The sequence below is a fragment of the Ornithorhynchus anatinus genome, chromosome 9, assembly GCF_004115215.2.
Source record: "Ornithorhynchus anatinus isolate Pmale09 chromosome 9, mOrnAna1.pri.v4, whole genome shotgun sequence".
Classification (NCBI taxonomy): domain Eukaryota; kingdom Metazoa; phylum Chordata; class Mammalia; order Monotremata; family Ornithorhynchidae; genus Ornithorhynchus; species Ornithorhynchus anatinus.
Window position 1 is genome coordinate 37,225,106 of NC_041736.1, and position 20,367 is coordinate 37,245,472.

The 20,367-nt window shown below is 43.2% G+C and overlaps 1 protein-coding gene across 4 annotated transcripts in view; it reads left to right on the forward strand.

Moving 5' to 3' along the window:
- The window catches only part of SUPT3H (SPT3 homolog, SAGA and STAGA complex component), a 389,952-nt gene that overhangs the window by 300,770 nt on the left and 68,815 nt on the right, over positions 1-20,367 (forward strand). For all 4 annotated transcript variants that reach the window (XM_039913023.1, XM_029071799.2, XM_039913024.1 and 1 more), the window contains 4 exons: positions 6,205-6,317; positions 8,496-8,603; positions 12,544-12,729; positions 14,329-14,439. In XM_039913023.1, coding sequence (XP_039768957.1) covers positions 6,205-6,317; positions 8,496-8,603; positions 12,544-12,729; positions 14,329-14,439 — 518 coding nt within the window. The remainder of the gene's footprint in view (positions 1-6,204; positions 6,318-8,495; positions 8,604-12,543; positions 12,730-14,328; positions 14,440-20,367) is intronic.

Consider the following 20,367-nt stretch of genomic DNA (forward strand, 5'->3'; position numbering starts at 1 on the left):
GTTTATTGTTACGTTGTACTCTCCCGGGCGCTCGGTACAGTGCTTGGGTTGACTACGTATGATTGAATGAATGAACAGGGGAAGCAGCAGAGTGTAAGGCTCTTTACATTAATTATGGTAGGATGGAGCGAGTATCCAAAAGCTGTGGGGGCTAATAATAACAAGTAATTCTGGTATTTGTTAATAGCTTACTATGTGCCAGGCCCTGTTCTAAGCACTGGGGTGGATACAAGCACATCGGGTTGGGTACACTCCCTGTCTCACTTGGGGCTCACAGTCTCAATCCCATTTTACAGATGAGGGAACTGAGGCACAGAGAAGTGAAGTGACTCGCCCAAGGACACACAGCAGACAAGTGGTAGAGCTGGGACCCAAGTGCATAGACGATGCAGAAGAGAGGGAGAAGAGGATGGGGAGATGGGAGCGTAGTCAGGAAAGGCTTCCTGGAGGAAACACTTTTTTAATAATGTTTTGAAGATGGTTTGATATGTTCCCAATGGGGCAGTGGATGCAGCAAGATAGTACATGGGCAGTCAATACTGCACAAAGTTTATGCAATAATTTTACCTGCCAAACCTATTTATTCATTCAGTTGTATTTACTGAGAGCTTACCTGTACTATGCGCTAGGAAAGCACAGTAATAAAGAGAGACAATCCCTGCCCACAACGGGCTTACATTCTGTGACCCCACTGTTCTCTACAGTACAAAACAAGTGTTCTCTGAAGTACGGTATATATGCAGTTTGTCAAACAAAACATTCGGAGGAAAATCATCCCTTTTACAATCACTGAAAGCTAGCTAGTATCATCATACTTTTTCTTTTATTTGTATATGTCTGCACACCCAAAAGGACTTTTTCAATCAGTACTTATTCAGTGAGCACTTACTGTGTGCAGAGCACTGTACTAAGCCCTTGGGCGAGTACAGTATAATAGAGTTGGTTGACATGTTGCCTGCTCATGACAAGTTTATAGTCCAGAGGATTTACCGAACAATCTTATTCCAAACCCAGAGCCCGATGCTGTTGAATTTTATCAAGTGCTTCAGTACACCCCATTCTGACACCAATACTCCTTTCACAGAAATAAAGACTTCGTAAGCGCTAAACATCAATTAACTAAAAGCATTTGTGGCATATGACAATAATAGGCTTTATCACAGAGCAGAACAGCACTGCAGCAACAGTTCAGTAATGACTAAGCCTCTGGTTTGAAGGTCAAGAGCGAGAAAATAAAAGATCCAGTTAAAAACATGACGAAGTAGCATATGACTCCACTAAAAGATTATACACAATGGTGCCTTAAAATGGAGGGCGATTAATGAGTCCGAATAATGATAGATTGGATTTGAAGGGGGTGAGTGCTTCATTTATGCAGCACGAAGAACAAATAAATAACACTTTCAAAATAGCTTTCTGGGTAAATGTCAGCAAAATGAAAGAAAACATGTTTGGAAGCATTTGTTTTTTATAATTCGGTATAGTTTATAAGATGAGTTATAATTTGGCATCATACATCTGTGAAACATTAAGTAAATGGTACTTTGGATTATGGCAATTTCAGCAAATGAGAGGTTTTTGATAATGCCATTTTTAAACCTAAAAATTATAATCAAGCCTCAACATAAGTATAAATCTTCAGTTTATAAAATAACATTGAAGCCTGCTGAACTATGTTTTTAAGGGGAAAAAAAATGATATCTGAAGGTTAATTCTCCAGAGACATGAATGTAACGTGAGTACGGTAATTGCTGGACTAGGTCTGATGGAATGTTCTATGCTTTGTATTTGAATTGATCGATGCATCAGTAACTCATATTGTTTCCTTTTTTCCAATAGACTGAAAGGACATTTACGTAAAACGTATTAAAAATAAAATTTAGTTTTCATTTAGACTTCCCTGCGTCCATCTCACACTACCACCTCCAGCCTTGACTTAAATCCAGAATACACTTTGTCTGCTCCTGCTCTCATGCCATGCTCTGCTGTTGGTAGAAATCCAGGTACCAGACCGATTTCGCCACTCGTCATCCTTACCTGCTACAACTCTGCCCTCTTTTCCACTCAGCGATCCAATTTCTCCCTCGAGCCCATGGCTCCCACCAACTATTTCAGACCTTTAATCCCCTTCTGAAACGCCCAGTGCCCTCATTCCACTCCTCAGAAACCTCTAATGGTTGTCCAGTCCTTTCTGCAACAAATAGAAATGACTGGGTTTAAGCCACTCAATCAGATCTTTCCCTTTTTCCTTATCCACTCTTGCCTCCCACTACACCCCTGATCACACTCTTTGTTCTTCTCAGACTAGCCTACTTACTATGTTTTGTTCTCTCTGTAGAGAAGCAGCGTGGCTCAGTGGAAAGAGCACGGGCTTTGAAGTCAGGGCTCATGAGTTCGAATCCCGGCTCTGCCACTTGTCGGCTGTGTGACTGTGGGCAAGTCACTTAACTTCTCTGTGCCTCAGTTCCCTCATCTGTAAAATGGGGATTAAGACTGTGAGCCCCACGTGGGACAACCTGATTCCCCTGTGTCTACCCCAGCGCTTAGAACAGTGCTCGGCACATAGTAAGCGCTTAACAAATACCAACATTAGTCCACACTGATGTCTTACCCCCACCCTTCCCCCAGTCTGGGATTCCTTTCCCCGTTATATCAGACAAATAACAGTTTTCCCCATCTTCAAAGCCCTTCTGAAACCACATTTAGACCAGGAAGCCCCTGCTCACCTTAAATCCTTATATCCCCAACTCAGTGCTTTCACACCCCCTAAGCACTTGAGTACTCCACCCCCAAAGGCTTTCTGGACGTATAGTTATACACGGCTTATGTACAAGAGTTAATGCCTAAGTAGTGGTACATCATAAAGCATACAAAAGTGTTATGGGAGGTTGTAAGTACTTAAGTCCTTAGGAGGCAGATGTATGGGGTTTAAATAATAGGGAGTTTAGAAATTAATCAACTATGGTCTCTTGGAGGCGATACAAAGGCTTTCAAAATGGGGAGAGATGTTTTATGTTGGATTTGAATGGGAACAGAGTGCCAGGCAGGGTGTGAACAAGAGAGGGTTTTTTAAGTGATATTTATTAAGTATTTACTAGGTGTCAAACACTCTCCTAAGCACTGGGATAGATACATGTGAATTAGGTTGGACACAGTCTCTGTCCCGCATGGGACTCACTGTCTAAATAGGAAGGAAGGTTGAGGTTCTTCCATTATTTTCAAATAATATAGTCCCCTGGGTGGATGTGTGTATCTTTTACTTTTTAAAAAAATTGAGTTTACTGAGAGTGAGGTCATTCTGTGCGTGTACGAGCCCTACTTTGGGGCCAATGGAGACACCTAGCAGTCCTGGATTCAACTTGGGAGAGCTTGCTGGGATAATCCCAGCAGTATCGTCAGTTTATGTTCAGAGAACCACCTAGGGTGGCCCATATGGAGTCTAGCAGGAACCTTGAAAGCAAGCTTTCATTCATTCCTTCAGTCGTATATATTGAGTGCTTAGTGAGTGCAAAGCATTCTACTAAGCGCATGGGAGGATACAGTGGAACAACAAATAGACCCATTCCTGCCCACAACAAGCTCACAATCTAGAGGGGGAGACAACAGTAATATAAATAGATAAATTACAGGTATAGACATATACATAAGTGCTATGGGAGGGAGGATGAATGAAGGATCAAGTAAAAGCGGCGCAGAAGGGAGTGAGTGAAGAGGAGAGGAGGGCTTAGACAGGGAAGGCTTCTTGAAGGAGATGTGCCTTCAATAAGGCTTTGAAGTGGGGGAGTAAGGCTTTCTAACGTGGATCCCGAAGACCACAGCAGGTATTAAGGCAACTGCCTGCTCCGTGATGGGATTAACACATAACTTTAGCCCTGTGCTGCTGTCACTATGACTGTAAATGGTTCTTACACCTAAAAAAAAAACCCGTCTATGTGCCCTTCCCAGCCTGTTGAACCCCTGCCTGCCTATAAGCTTGAAGGTTGTTGCCCTCTGTGCCCCCACGGGAGCATGTCAAGCAAGGATGAATCGCTTAGTACCATGCTTCGCACACAGTAAGCACTCAATAAATCTGATTGAATTGAATGAAGGGAATAGAATGTGAGTGGTGTGGCACAAACTACTAGTATTGCAATCAATTCCTTCACACAGGTTCTCAATCCTGAAGTCTCAGCATCAAGGATGGTCCTTTAGTCTCGAGAGGGTGTTCCATGATCTGTGTCAGTTTGTGTGGCCAAAAAGACTGGCATGTACTTTCCATGTTGTTTGCGTGAAAAGCTAGTTCCTGCCTCTGGTAGCGGATTTGTTTTATGCAGCCACTGCCACTGGTCTTGAGCCTGTTTCTTGGGACTTTGCAAAGTCTTTGCTGGAGGAGGGCAACACCACTTCCTTTTTTTTGCCCACGAAGCTGATGACTGTGTTCTTGTAAGCTCGTGGTGGGCAGGGAATGTATCTGTTTATTGTTCCATTGTACTCTCCCAAGCGCTTAGTACAGTGCTCTGCACACTGTACGTGCTCAATAAATTCAGTCGAATGAATCAATGAAGTTGGCAAAATGCTACAGACGAACAAGTCTGCAAAAAAGCAATGTTATTTACCATCTTTAGGAAAGCAGGGGCTTCATTAAGATGGCAATACCCAAAGGCTTTCTCAACAACAAACACAGGCTCTGCAAATACAACACTGCAGCAAACATCTGGGTACACCATAAGAAGCGGCTTTTTGGTGCACACATCCACTTTATCGGCTTCATATCTGCATGGATGGAAACAATACAAAGGGCAACTATCTGTTTTTCGGCCACTGTTCCCCTTTCCCTTCTAATTTTTTGCTCCTTAATTCAGCCAGAGTTCATTAATATAAAAGTAGCTTAAACACAATGACAGCAGGAGAACAAGAAATATGTTTGATACTTAAGTCTATAAGTCATGTGAATCTGCTTGGACATTTTCAACCGTCTTCTCTTCTCACACTCAATAACAAATTCTTTAGGGGACTGTCACAATATGCCTCTTTGTATAAAGCCGAATGCCACTCAAAGAGAAAAGTGCCTCAAGTACTTCTAACTGACGGAGCCAATCCATGACAACTGTTAACTTGGAGTTCAAAAGTATGCCACAGATGTTAACCAAGTGTTTGTGAGCATTTACAGCTTACCAGTTAGATGGAATGGTTGAATGTCAGAGTATCCAGATGATTGGTTACCTCTGGGAGCTGGCTTTAAAGAGGATTATAATAATTCTGCCACTCTTGACAGCCTAGGATGTTCACTTCTCTAGCCAGGCTTAATACTGTCTATGATTTATGTAAATGAAGACTAGCTTTTCTTGGAATCCATGAGCACTCTATCTATAGGGATCAAAGCCCCACATTTTCCATAATAGTGTTGTAGTTTATAGACTTACAAAGCTAGATACTTTGGGGGAGTTAGCAGATTATTAAAAAATCATAATTGTGTTCTTAGGAATTTGGTCATCACTTCGTTTGCCAACCCTTCCCCTCTAAGTTACTAATTAAATTTGCACTTGAGCTAGTAATGGTTTGAGAGTGATCTACCTGAAATTAGCTGCAGTCCTAAAGTTGTATTTGCCGACCATTTTAGCAGAGAAATCCTACATCAAATTTTCTAGGTAACTGGATATAGGCAGAGTTTTATGTATTCACAATTCAAATTTAACTGCAGTCATTTTCTCAGGCTATGACCCTACTGCAATTACTAAAAAAAAAAAAAAAATTGAAGATTTCATTCAATAGTATTTATTGAGCGCTTATTATGTGCAGAGCACTGTACTAAGTGCTCACAGTGTGGATTTCTTAATTGCTACTTCTTTCAGTAATACATTTTCTCCCTATTTAAGGACCCTCCCCAAAATACAGCAAGTCAACCCCCACTTCCTGACACTTCCTCTGTTAGAGCTCTCAAACTCAAGCTGGGTGTGAAGTTCTCTCTGCTGCTGATGGTTTCCCCTGTGGCCCATTGAGGATCCAAATTATTCTGAGGGTTTTTGAACAATTTTCTGCTCCAGATTTCAGCAGTGGTGTATCGAGAGATGGTGGTTTGAAAGTGGGAGCGGTGGCCCGGTGCAAGGGACTGTGGACACTGAATTGCACTCATCACCATTTTTCATATTTTTGAATGATTACAAATAGGAATATGCAAGATGAAAGCGTTGAGTATTAATTTGGGGCATTCCTATTTCAATTTAGCCAAAAAAGCCTCCAAGTTCCGAGACTGGTTGGACTGTAGCAGTATGGAGATAAAGCCAAATGTTGTTGCCATGGAGATTTTGGCATATCTTGCTTATGAGACTGTGGCACAGGTAAGCAAAGAAATATCTTTTAAACTACACCCTGAAGAATTTCAAGCGAAGCACAATTTTTTTCTTCTATAAAAGCCTTTTGAATACTTTTATTTTGCCATCCTTGGGGCCTATATTTTATTAAAAGGGGAAAACGGCTTTTTAAAAGTGAAAGTAGAGAGAGACCTTTGTTAGTATCAGTGATATTATTTGATCTTTATTGTAACCCAAGACAGGTCCAGTTGACTTCCTTAATATCTGTCAGTCCAACAATCCTGTGAAAGTAGTGAGATTGTATCTCTGTGAGTTTGGAACAGGAAAGACTACTACAAGACCATGAATCCATTCTGGTTTTGTGTGCACATAAAGATAATTTCTTGCTCTGGAGCTGTTTTTGCCTCTTGGCTAGCCAGTAGGAACTCTAAGGAAAGTCTCTAGATTGTAAGCCCCGCCTCTAGACTGTAAATTCCTTGTGGGCAGGGATCAAATCTACCAACCCTGTACTGTACTGTTCTTGCCCAAGTAGAGAAGCAGCATGCTCAGTGGAAAGAGCCCAGGCTTGGGAGTCAGAGGTCATGGGTTCTAATCCCGGCTCCGCCACTTGTCAGCTGGGTGACTGTGGGCAAGTCGCTTCACTTCTCGGTGCCTCAGTTCCCTCATCTGTAAAATGGGGGATGAAGACTGTGAGCCCCACGTGGGACAAGCTGATTCCCCTGTGTCTACCCCAGCGCTTAGAACAGTGCTCGGCACATAGCGCTTAACAAATACCAACATTATTATTATTATTATTATTATTATTACTCAGAACGGTGCTCGGCACACACTAAGCACTCAATAAATGCCATGGATTGATTGAGGTCCCTCTTAAACCCAGTGATAAATCCGCCAAGTTGCCAACTGACAAGTGCTTAGAACAGTACTTTGCACATGGTAAGCACTCAATAAATATGATTGACTAAATGAATGAATGGATTCACTTGCACTGATCTGTCACCTCTGTCATTCTCAGTGTCCCCAGGTCTGTGAGACTCCCTATTGACTGTATTTTTTTTTCCTCAATACCCTACAAGCACCCTGGCATTTAGCTTCCGTGACTTCACCCAATTTAAATAGTCCCAGACCTGACTTTGAGGCTGGCTAGCAGCTGATTTAGCATCTCCCCACTGCTGAACATTCACTGTGGAGCTTGTGCTCAATGGGAGATATTTCGGGCCATTTCCGGAAGAGGATGGAGCCATTAGAGAAGCAGCGTGGTGTAGTGGATAGACCACGGGCCTGGGAGTCAGAAGGACTTGTGCTCTAATCTCAGCTCTGCCACTTGTCTGCTGTGTGTCCTTGGGCAAGTCACTTAACTTCTCTGGGCCTCTTTTACCTCATCTGTAAAATGGGGATAAAGGCCGTAAGCTCCATGTGGGACAGGGCCTGTGTCCAGCGTGATTATCTTGTATCTACCCTAGCTCTTAGAACAGTGCTTGTCACATAGTAAGTGCTTAACAAGTGCTATTGTTATTATTAATAACTTCTCCAAGACTCTGAGACTGTGACTCCATAGCTGGACACATATGTAACACCATCTTTTCCCTGTTTGGCAGTGAGTATAAGTGGGACAGATCACAACCTTCCTGAAGTCCAGATAGACATCATCCATTTCACCCACCTTTTCTGTGGTCTTTTTTTTAATGGTGCTTATTAAACACACTTACCCTGTGTCAGGAACTGTACTAAGCCCTGGGGTAGATACAGGATAATCAAGTTGGACAGAAGGAGGAAGATTTAATCCCTGTTTTACAGATGAGATAACCGAGGCACAGAGAAGTTAAGTGATTTGGCAGAGGTCATAAAGCCACACGTGGCAGAGCCGGGATTAGAACCCAGGACCTCCAACACCCAGGTTCAGACACTATCCAAGAGGCCACACTGCTTCTCCCTTTATTTTGGTAGGAGATTAAATTTGTGCAAGTTGTTCCTTACACCACAGTGTTGGTGACTTGCTAGCATCTTATATTTTTCTAGGAAGTTGCAGCTTGTTTGCTTGGTAGTTTTGTCTAATTATCTCCACAGGAGTTGAAATAAAGCTCACATACACATACTTTGGGTTTTACGTTTCTTGCGTAGTATACGTGGGGTCCTTTTTCCTTGCTGAACTGTTGACACTAACGCTTTGCGAATTTGTATGTCATTTTCATTGTTTTGTTCTAGTTGGTGGATTTGGCTCTTCTTGTCAGGCAGGACATGACTCCGAAAGCAGGTGATCCCTTCAGTCATGCTATTTCTGCCACCTTCATACAGTATCACAATTCTGCTGAGGTATGAATGTTATGTTTGTCTCAAATTATACATTTTGTGTCCGTGTCGATCAGTGGCCTGTAGTAAACAGCTTAAACAAGCACATCAGGGTGAAACTGCTGAACACATAATTGAATGTACTGTTAAATATATAGTGTATAAACAAGTAAAACTGTACATAGGTTCATGAATGCCGAGATTAGGATTAAAGTACACAAGTGCTACAATAGTGGGTGTTGGCCTGACCTGACTGAGGGGTTATAAATTAATCAGGGAACCGGGAAAGGTTTTTTTGAAGAGGTGGGGTTTTAGGAGGGCTTTCAATCAACTAATCAATAACGTTGATTAACTGTCTACTAAGGGCATTGCAATGTATTAAGCAAATGGGAGAGTACAAAAGAAGAGGCAGCAGAAGCAGCGTGGCTCAGTGGAAAGAGCACGGGCTTTGGAGTCAGAGGTCATGGGTTCAAATCCTGGCTCGGCCACTTGTCAGCTGTGTGACTTTGGGCAAGTCACTTAACTTCTCGGTGCCTCAGTTCCCTCATCTGTAAAATGGGGATTAAGACTGTGAGCCCCACGTGGGACAACCCGCTTCCCCTGCGTCTACCCCAGCGCTTAGAACAGTGCTCGGCACATAGTAAGCACTTAACAAATACCAACATTAGAGGAGTGAACTCCCCTAAATTGTCCTCTTACCTCCCCAGCTCCCTTCCACCCCTTCATCCATTCTCATTCTTTGGTGGTGTTGTCCTAGTGGTTTTCAAGTGCTATCTGTCAAGCCCTGTTCTAACCCCTGGGTTAGATACAAGTTACTCAAATGAAATATAGTCCCTCTCCCACGTGGAGCTCAGGGTCTAAGTATGCGGGAGAACAGGTTTTGGATCCCCGTTATTGCAGTTGAAGAAAGTAAGGCACAGAGAACTGAAGTCACTTGCCCGAGGTCACACAGCAGACAAGCGGGGGAGCTGGGATTAGAACCCATGACCTATGGACTCCCGGCCCTGTGCTCTAGCCACTATGCCGTACTGCTTCGTGGTTGACATTGCCATATGCTAGCTTTACTATGTCATCACGCTTGGTAGACATACGTTCCCTGCCCACGACGAGCTCTACTCAGGCGTACACAACGGTTACCCATTTCTCTCTGCATCAAGTGGAAACTCCTAACGATTGGTTTGGAGGTACTCAGTTTAAATCTCACCAAATCCAACTTGTCCGGTCTCTTCTCCCTCCACAGTCCAGCTCACCTTCTTCTTTCTTTTGAAGATCACCTACCCACAGTCACCCCGTTCTTGTCTCTGATGATTTCTAACTTACACCCTTCCCCCTGCCTGGAGCTCCTACCACATTAACATCTGAGAGATCACTGTTCTCCCCATCTTCATAGCCCTCCTGAAATCACCTCTCCTCCATGTCTGTTACACAGTTGGGCTGTACACTCCCAAGAACTTAGTACAGTGCCCCGCACACAGTAAATACTCAATAAATACCACTGATTGATTGAGACCTTTCCCCTGAATTTCTATAAATCTGCAACTTTCACTTCAACATTTCTTCTGTACCCACACACTTGACTATTCATAACTTCCTGCGACACTTTATGAACCCATTTTCCATACCTAATTACTTCCGCACTAACTCATACATAAACCCTTTGCCTTCTTCCTTATCTGTGTAAATTATTTTAGTGTTTGCTCCATTGTTTGTCAACGCCTTGAGGGCGGGGATTGTTTACACTAATTCTTTTTTATTCTTCCAAGCACTTAGGAGAGTGCACAGGTGCTTGGTAAATATTATTTATTGATGAAGTCAGGTTTAGCTTAGAATGAATCAGTGATGGGAACATAGAAATCCCTTACAAAATGAGAAGTATGACTCAGTGCGTTCATTCAGATATGATTATCTTCTATCTATACCAGCACTGAAAACAGTACAGTACACTTGGAGAGAATTTAATAACCATAATTGTTATTCTCATTGCTTCAGTATTATTATTACTGTAAGAACATGTAGGGGAGAGGCTTGTAAAACTTGTTTCAGGTTTTGTTTTGAATCTGCGCTAAACAGATGTGTTTTTCAAAAAAAACAAAATTCCAAAATAAATTATGTCTGTGGCCTGAAATTATCATGTAAAATGTCCACCTTACTTTTGGGGTCATGGAGACATACGGATAAAAGCAACTGTCTCTGAATTTCAGTTCACCACCGACTCTGGTCAACCCTGTCGCCTGAAAGCTTCTTGGTATGTGTTCGGTGGCAGCAACAGTCAGTCTTGTGTATCCGCTGGTCAATCAGAAGACACATGAAAAAGCCATCACACAGCCATCTTGCTTGGATTCCATGAACTCAAGCCAACATTTTTTCAGCTCTACTGGGCTCAGTTGTAACAAAAATATTAGTTGTCCAAAAAATATTAGTTGTCCATTTGATTAGTTGGCTGACAAGTCAAGTCAGTCATTAAGAACTAATCATATTGATTGAGCACATGTTGAATGAATAGATGAAGCCCGGGAACATTTTTCACCTTAGTATCAGTCAATCAGTTGTATTTGTTGAGCACTCACTATTTGCAGAGCAATGTGCTAATCACTTGGGAGAGTCAGTGTAACAAAGGTGATAGACATGTTCCCTGTCCCCAGTGAGCTTAAAGTCTAAAGGGGAAGACAGACGTTAATATAAATAAGGTCTGCTACTTGTCTGCTGTGTGACCTCGGGCAAGTCCCTTAATTTCTCTGTGCCTCAGTTACCTCATCTGTAAAATAGGGAATAAGGCCAGGAGCCCCATGTAGAGCAGGAACTGAATCCAACCTGACTAACTTTTATCTACCCCAGCGCTTATTACAGTGCCTAGCACATAGTGCTTAACAAATACCACTTAAAAAAAAAGTTCTGCCCAAGTGCAAGCGTGGAAATGGGATGGTATATGCAGTACCAAGTGAAACCTGCATCATTGCAGTTAATTTATTTGAATAAGTGGGCAAAAACCATACTTTTGTTACCCTAGCAATTATCATAAAAGTAATTAAGCCTAGAAAGCCTTTTTTCATTCATTCAATAGTATTTATTGAGCGCTTACTATGTGCAGAGCACTGTACTAAATGCTTGGATTGTACAAATCGGCAACAGATAGAGACAGTCCCTGCCCTTTGACGGGCTTACAGTCAAATGGGGGGGAGACAGACAGACAAAGACAATAGCAATAAATAGAATCGAGGGGAAGAACATCTCATTAAAACAATAGCAAATAAATAGAATCAGGGTGATGTACATCTCATTAACAAACTATATAGGGTAGTGAAGATATATACAGTTGAGCAGACGAGTACAGTGCTGAGGGGATGGGAAGGGAGGGGGGAGGGGCAGAGGGAAAGGGAGGAGAAGAGGGTTTTGCTGCGGAGAGGCAAAGAGGTTGGGGGTGTAGAGGGAGCAGAGGGAAAAGGGGAGCTCAGTCTGGGAAGGCCTTTTGGAGGAGGTGAGCTTTAAGTAGGGTTTTGAAGAGAGGAAGAGAATGAGTTTGGCGGAGGTGAGGAGGGAGGGCGTTCCAGGACCGCGGGAGGACGTGGCCCGGGGGTCGACGGCGGGATAGGCGAGAACTGGGGACGGTGAGGAGGTGGGCGGCAGAGGAGCAGAGCGTGCAGGGTGGACAGTGGAAAGAGAGAAGGGAGGAGAGGTAGGAGGGGGCAAGGTGATGGAGAGCCTTGAAGCCTAAAGTGAGAAGTTTTTGTTCTGTGCGGAGGTTGATAGGCAGCCACTGGAGGTTTTTAAGAAGGGGAGTGACATGCCCAGAGCGTTTCTGCAGGCAGATGAGCCGGGCAAAGGAGTGAAGAATAGACTGGAGTGGGGAGAGAGAGGAGGAAGGGAGATCAGAGAGCAGGCTGACACAGTAATCTAGCTGGGATGTAACTAGAGCCTGTAACAGTAAGCCTTCCCAATCAAGTGGCTTTATTGCTTCCTTTTTCAGCCTCATCTTTTAGGACAGGGTGGAGGGATGAAGTCCAGCCCTGACTCTCCTGAGAACACCCCTCCTCCAACACCTACACCTCCAATAGCTGGGTCACAGCATTTGGGGAAAACCCCCCCAGGACCACTGGGAAATGGGAGCATCGGACAAGATTCAGCTAAAGTCAAGCAAAGAAAAAGGAAAAAGGTGAGATTAAATAGGAAAATACTGAAGGGGGACCATTTGGGGTTGGTGTATTCCAACGTATACCTGCCGTTTTGCTTTACTCACTTCTCCTTCCCTCAAGCTCTCAGCTGCCTTCAACATTAGGAGCACTAATTATACGTGACTTCACTGTGACCCCATCCTCTCCTGGTTCTCCTCCTCCCCCTCTGGCTACTCCCTCTTAGTCCCCTTTGCCGGCTCCTTCTCTGTCTCCCACCCCCTACCTGTGGCAATCTGTCAAGGCTGAGTTCTGGTTTCCATCTAGACCCACTCCCTTGGAGAACTCATTGGTTCCCCCAGCTTCCACTACCATCTCTATAAAGATGATTCCCAAATCTACCTCTCTGGCCCAGCTCTCTGTCCTTCTTTCCAGTCTTGTGTTTCCTTCTGCCTCCTGAACATCTCTACTTGGATGTCCTGCAAGCGCTTCAAACTTAACATGTCCAGAACGGACATCCTCCTATTCCCACCCTCTCCTCCCCACTGACTTTTCCATCACTGTAGACAAAGCACCGTCCTTGGTAACCTTGGCATTATTCTAGACTCATCGCTCGCATTCAGCCCACACTTCCAATCTGTCAGTAAATCCTGTCAGTTCTGCCTTCACAGAGTAAGCGCTCAATAATACGATCAACTGACTCTTAATTAGAGCAACCATCCCATCCAATTGGAGTACCTAGCAGACTGCTCTGCACACAATGAACCCATCACCATCATGGAGAATTTTTATCTTTCCAATTTTAAATCAGCCAGTCGTACAGTTATTTCAAACAGCGACCCAGGTTGCAGCACTCCTAAGTCGTTCATTTCCTAACATTAAAAAGAAAAATTGGACCCTGAAGTCTGTCTGGTGAGACTCCCCTGTTATGCTTTTCTTCCTAGCTCCTTTGACCACTGTGTTGTGCAGCTCTCGGTGAAATATAACAATATTCTATATATTATAACAACTTCAGGATGCATTGCGGCCTAATGGATAGAGCATGGGCCTGGGAGGCAGAAGGATCTGGGTTCATTCATTCATTCAGTTGTATTTATTGAGCACTTACTGCACGCAGAGCGCTGTACTAAGCACTTGGGAAGGTACGACATACCAATAAACAGACGCATTCCCTGCCTATAATGAGCTTGATTCCTCTCCCGGCTCCGCCACTTGTCTTCTGTGTGACCTTGAGTAAGTCACTTAATTTCTCTCTGCCTCGGTTACTTCATCTGTAAAATGGGGATTGAGACAGTCAGCCCCGTGTGGGACGGGGACCGGTTTGCCTGTATCCACCCCAATGCTTAGTACAGTTCCTGGCACATAGTAAACAGTTAACCAATACTATCATTATTATAACTATTACCGTGATCCCCAAAACTCATTTGGCCAGTCTCTTTAAGCATGGGTCACGTTAAAGTCGTCTGGGATTTATCCATGGAACTTTTGGGGGGATTTGGAGTGTGGCAGCAATGATGTGCATCCTCAGACAAAAAAAAAAAAAACCCGGTCCATTTTATAAAGCTTCATTTTCATATTTTCAGCACTAAAGGTCCGTTGTGTGTTTTTGATTTAGTAACCATTTCTGTGTGTTTCTGTTACAGAGTACTGCAGCCTCTGGGATCGAGGCTCAAAGCGATGCCATCCAGCCCAGCCACATCAGAGAGGCCATCCGACGCTACGGCCACAAGATTGGCCCAGTTTCCCCATTCACAGTACGTAATAACAGAGTTATAAAAAGTTATATTTATAATCTTAAAGAACTTTGATTTTCAAGTGGTCAAGTGAAGAAGCATTGGAATTGTTGAGAGCAATTTGCGGTATCGGTAATTTTCTTTTATAAAAGTGGCATAATTCTCTTGGGAAATAAAACTTAGTAATTTCTGTCCCTTTTTGGAAGGACAAAAAGTTTTTATGTCCTTTTAAATATTATTTTCTTTCAATTATAAATTATGTTTTTTGTGAGGGCTTGCCATTTTTGCTTCTCAAAAATGTATCTTATATTTGTATAAAAAATATACAGGCTTTTTTTCAATTTTGTATATGCAGATATTTCCAGCAGAGTTTTATATTCTAAAATTAGCTTGATTGGAGATGCTACTTCTTCCAAATGACATACGCCCCAGTAATGTACTTGGGTTGGAGGGGGAATAAATGGTTTGATTACCGGCTTTGAGCTTCACTGAAGTGTATGCAATCAGCCTCATACACCTTATGAAGCTCACATGGTTTGCAGTGCTTTTAACCTCCAATTTTTGGATTTAAAATTAGAGTGGCATTACTCTTCGGGAATCAAAAAAAAAAGTAGGTATTAAAAATGTCCAGTGAACTTAAGACATCTTGCTTGAGCTCTCTTCTGAGAAGTTCTATCTTTTGAGGACATTTTTCTTCTTAGGAATAAATATCAATCATTGAGTCTTAGTTTGACAGCTAGTGGGAGTTGGTAGGGGTAGCCTCTGGAACGTGGAAGTCTTTGATGTCTCTGGCATTCCAGACGTACATACCTTTCGAAATTATCCTTTTTTCCCAAAGGTGAATTTTATTATTGCGGTAGTCATCCAGAATTTGAGATCTCTTACGCTCACCCTTGTTTGATTTCCTGCCTCTGACAATTGAGCACCTCCCCTCCCCGCAATAATGAACGTTTTATTTGCATTCTGTGCCTTTTTTGGGGGGTCCTGAATAATTCCATGCCTTCATTTTACGTAAGAATGTGCTTTCTATAATAATGCCTGCTCTACTTCCTGTTTCGAGTCTGGTATTGAGCCCAGCAGAATCCGCTCTGGGAATATGTGGGGAGAGGAAGGACAATCCCTCAGTCCCTCCCTGATACTCAGACTGAAGCCAGGATAATCCTGCCTCAGTTGGAGAAATCTTGGCCAGGGCCTTTGTTCTGCCATTTCCCAGTGCAGAATTGAGAGATGTACTGAGGGATGAAGCAGGTGAGCCCAGGTGAAGCTGATGCACTGACAGAGAAAATGGCATTCATCTTGTGCCAGCCCCTCAAACCTATCCTCCCTCTGCCCATCTCCCCAGAAGACCTTGTGTGGACCTCTGGCAATCTCCTCAAAAGAGAAGGTCCAAACAATTCCCTCTGGGGAAGCAAACTTATTTTTGTAGAAGATGACCCCCTGAATGTAAACTTCCACCCCTCTCCATTCTGTGTCCAAACACCTTTCTCAAACACATTCGAGAGGGAACAGAATTCCTACCGCTAGGAAAATTACTGTAAATTTTCAAGCACCCTCAGTCCCACCGCCTGACAGCCCATCTTGGTGTTGGCACGTAACATAACCTGTACTTCACCCATGTGGAGGGAATTATATTCTGCATCCCACCCACCTCATGGGATGTAGGGTGGAGTCGATATGTAATGTAGTATCCTAATGAAAAAATTGGGCAGTATGGATTTTTTTTTTTTTAGTCTTAGAAACCAAAAACATTAATAACTGATTTGAACACAATGAACTATATGAACCAAAAAAAAAAAAAAAATCTGGTCCCACTAATAGGATCAGAGAAAGTAAATTATTCAGGCCATCATTGCTGTAATTAAATTTCCAAACCCAGAAATGTAATCAAACGTAGTTCAACCGGTGCTGGCACAGGCACACACGACCGGGATTATTTATTTGGATCATGGGGCGGGTTCAGCCACAGGACCTGCCGCAGAGTAGTTCCTCGTGCCAATCGTTGGCAAATATGAACACTTCCAGACTGTTTATGATATTTCCACGGTATATAACGGGAGAAGAACATGAAGGTATGGCATTTTGAAAGTTGGGTGCCTGCTGAGAAAATGGATAATTCACCACTCATCCACCCTCATTAGGTCTGCCGTTGCTTCTTTCTATAGATACTTATGACAGCCCCTTCTTTCTTGGAGCTGGGAAGCTTAGGGTATGCTATTTGGAAGTGACCTGTATGGTAATATTATTTTTGGAGGTTGGGAACCTTTGTAGTTGAAGAAAGAGCAAAACATATCATAGTTCGATTATTGTGTTGGGCCAGGAGTTTGGAGTTGGACATATTGTTGTAGGCAGATTCTGCCTACCCCAAACAAGGTTCCCTATGCCTAAGCCAAGATATGATTTAGACAAAGATGTATTTGCAAAGCAAATAAAAAAAAGATGGAAGGAAATGGAAAGAATTGACTTAGAAAGAAAGGTTAAAAATACAGGATCCGTATAGTTTGGCCAAATGATGACTAAGGGACTGAGAAGGGACAACAACTATAATAGTCTAAAAGTAATTGAAGGGTGTAGAAACCAGGGAGAGAGATTGTGTTTTTTTTAGGGTCATCTAAGTTAGTAATGAAGAGTAATGGGTGAGATTAAATAAAGGAAAATGTGTTTTGAATAGAGGAAAAAGCTTCCTAATCATGAGTCCATGATATTTACCAGAAGGCTTGGAGCTCCACCACTCAAGTTTTTTGTGATTATTTTAAAAAAAACACTAGAAAGGACAGAATTCTTGAGAGCAATCGTGGTAGATGAGCCAATATAAGGATTTTCAACTTTTTTGTGAAATATTCCTGCAGTCTTATGGTTTTGCATGCAGCACCTCACTTCCACCTCCCTCCATGTCCCCTTCCCCCTGTAGACACATACATGTATCTTCCCCATGCACATATATGCACACACATCTCCTTCACTCCTCCACAGAAATATTCTCTGGCACCAGCTCTCCTTTTGGTGGGACAGGTAATGAAAGAAAAAGAAAATATACCATCTCCTGTATGGCACTGAATGAGGCATCCCTTAGAACCTTCTCCTACTGCTGGTACTTATTCTGCCTTCCTTCAGAATTCCCGATATCTCTCCCCATTGCCTTCCAAAATGGCCACGTCTCCACGAGTGCTTCAGAGTGCCTCCAGAGGCTCTCACAACTCCCGCTGGACAACTTCTGACCGTGCCATTTCTTCCTTCTCTGCCTTGGTACGCTATTATTCTATTTCAACATTTCATGCTTCCATAACTAAGCACTTTCAATATCCAGTGGATCAGAAAGGACGTTACCCCTCGGTTAAAATGTTACCCGAGCTGCTGATTTCCTTCACCTACCCAAACAATTCTTTTCAAATGATATGTTCTTAATTTAAATGTCTAGTAGGTGGATGTCTAGCATGCCTTTGCTCTTCCGACCCACTCGGTACCTGGATGTTCTGGAATACCTGCACGTCTGGGTTTGGGTCACAGGCTCCCGAGATGATTGGGCCTGACCTTGACGTTTGTGGTTCAGGGATCCAGGTGGTTTCTGGGTAGTTCCAGAGGAGGCTCCAATCAAAGTGACTGCCATCACCAGTAGGAATTGAGGGCCTCCCGTGAGCAGAGTTCCATCCTAGGCTGCAGGGAGCATATGGTAAAAGTAGAAGATATAGTCCCAGCCCTCAAGAAGTTTACCTTGTCGTTAGAAGAGCAAGTAGGAAGAGCCTGGGACTGGGAGTGAAAGGGCCTGGGCTTTAAACCTGACTCTGCCACTTGCCTGCTGTATGACCATGGTCAAGTCACTTAATTTTTTGGTGCTTCAGTTTCCTTATCTGCAAAATGGGGATTCAACACTGGTTCTCCAGCCCCCTTAGACTGTGAGCCCCATGCAGGACAGGGTCTATGTTCAACTTGATTATTTTCTATCTACTCCAGTGCATGCTACAGTGCTTGGAACATAGGCAGCTAAATACCACTATTAACTATCATTTTTAATAATAAAATACCTACCTATTGGTATTTCCCCTGAGTGGAAGGGACCATAAAAGGAACCCTACTTTATTTTCATGGACAAAATATATAAGAGAGATGTAGTAGATTCTCTCTCAAATACTGTCCCGCTCTTGAATGCAGTCTCGCCACTGGCAGGGGCATTCGCAAATCCAAGGACAACTCTACAAGAAAAAAGATTTTACAAAATCACAGTGACTTTATTTCTTCCTCCATTCAGCTCTGACTGCCTCTTTTTGGCTCTATAGGGAATTGATCAGATGTCTAATGCTCCTGCATTAACTCACCTGTTTCTAAAAGGTAAGGTGGAGGTGGTAGGCATAGGGTAATCAGCTTTACCTGAAAGCCTCCCTCTCCCCAAAACTGTGTAGCCAATCCATATTATTTACTTGAGCAGTTACTGAGTGCCAAGCACGGTACTAAGCACCTTTGGAGAATGCCATACAGCGGAGTTGATAGAAATGTCCCCTGACAACAGCGATTTTACAGTTTAGAGGGCTTCATAGCATTGAAGATATTTGCCCACCTTCTGGGTGGAGTTTCTTTACTCCAAAGACATGTCTTCCCAGGCTGAAAAAGCTAGATTCGAGAGAGCTTCAAATACCACAAGATGGTTACTTTTAGTTGCTTTGGGGGACAAAAAGTTGAGAGTGATCAATTCCCTTCAGAATTTTAAACCCAATTTCACATTTTTACTTCCTACTGAAAACTCAGTGCTGCCATCTGGAAACCCACTCTTCCCCATCCCCCCTCTTAGAACTGTCTCTGTTCCCAGACAGGTAGAGCATAGGGGGCAACAGTATTTAAGAAAAGGCTCATGAAAGAGAGACAAAGACACTAATTTCTGCCTGGGAGAATTTGGGAGAAGCCCAAATTAGTCTGGGCCCGAGTATCCATTTATCCCCCTCTCCAGCACACTCTTTTGAAGACCACAGTTGTTCTGATTTTTCTGGAAAACTCTATCTGCCCCCCCTTCTGCCAGCAGGAGGTGGGAAGTGGAAACACCATCTTGACTGTACTTTTGGTCCCTTTCCAGCTTCAATGGATGAAGTGGATTAGCTATAGCCGCCCAGCTTTCCCTTAAAGCTCAGTGTTCACCTCACGGACCTTCCCCCTTCCTCCGACATACACACATGGGGTTCATGTCTGTGTTCTGGAACATCAAATCGGGCAGCAGGGAGAGGGAAAAGGACTTAAAGTGTGGGACCAATTTTCATTTCCCTCTCTGAGCAATGCAGGTTCTCCCCTGCCATTCTCTCCACCTCCAATCTGGACAAAACCTGAGGCCATTCCACTCCCTTTCTTCCCAATCCCACTTCTCCCTTTGCTCCAGCGACCGCTGGTCCCTTCTAATGTTAGAATCAGAGCTCCCTCCCAACCGTCTGCTAATCCCATTCGTCTGGTCACCAACCAACTTCTCACCCTGTCAAACAGCTACCCTATCACCACTTGACCAAGAAAGATAAAAAAAAGATCGTAAGCTCCTCATGGCCAAGAATGATGCCTTTTCCTTTTATTGTAATCTCAGATTTACAAAGTGCAGTCGTCTGTACACAGTAGGTACTCAGTCAATATTGAAGTTGATGAAAGTTTCCCAAGTGAGGTACACTCAGTGGTTATGGGAGGAGAGATGAAAGGAAGACCATTTTGGGGTGCGAGAATTGTGGATGAGGTGCAGGTCAGGTAGGTGGATATGAGTGTAGACTGAAATAATTAAGAGGTTTAATAATTAAAATAATAATTCTAGCATAGCAATGGCTATGTGCCAAACATTGTACTAAGCACAGCGGTAGATACAAAATCATTAGGTCCCACAAGGGGCTCCCAGTGGAAGTAGGAGGGAGAATTGGTATTGAATCTCCATTTCACAGATGAGGGAACTGAGGCCCAAAGTAGTGAAGTGACTTGACCAAGGTCTCAGTTGGT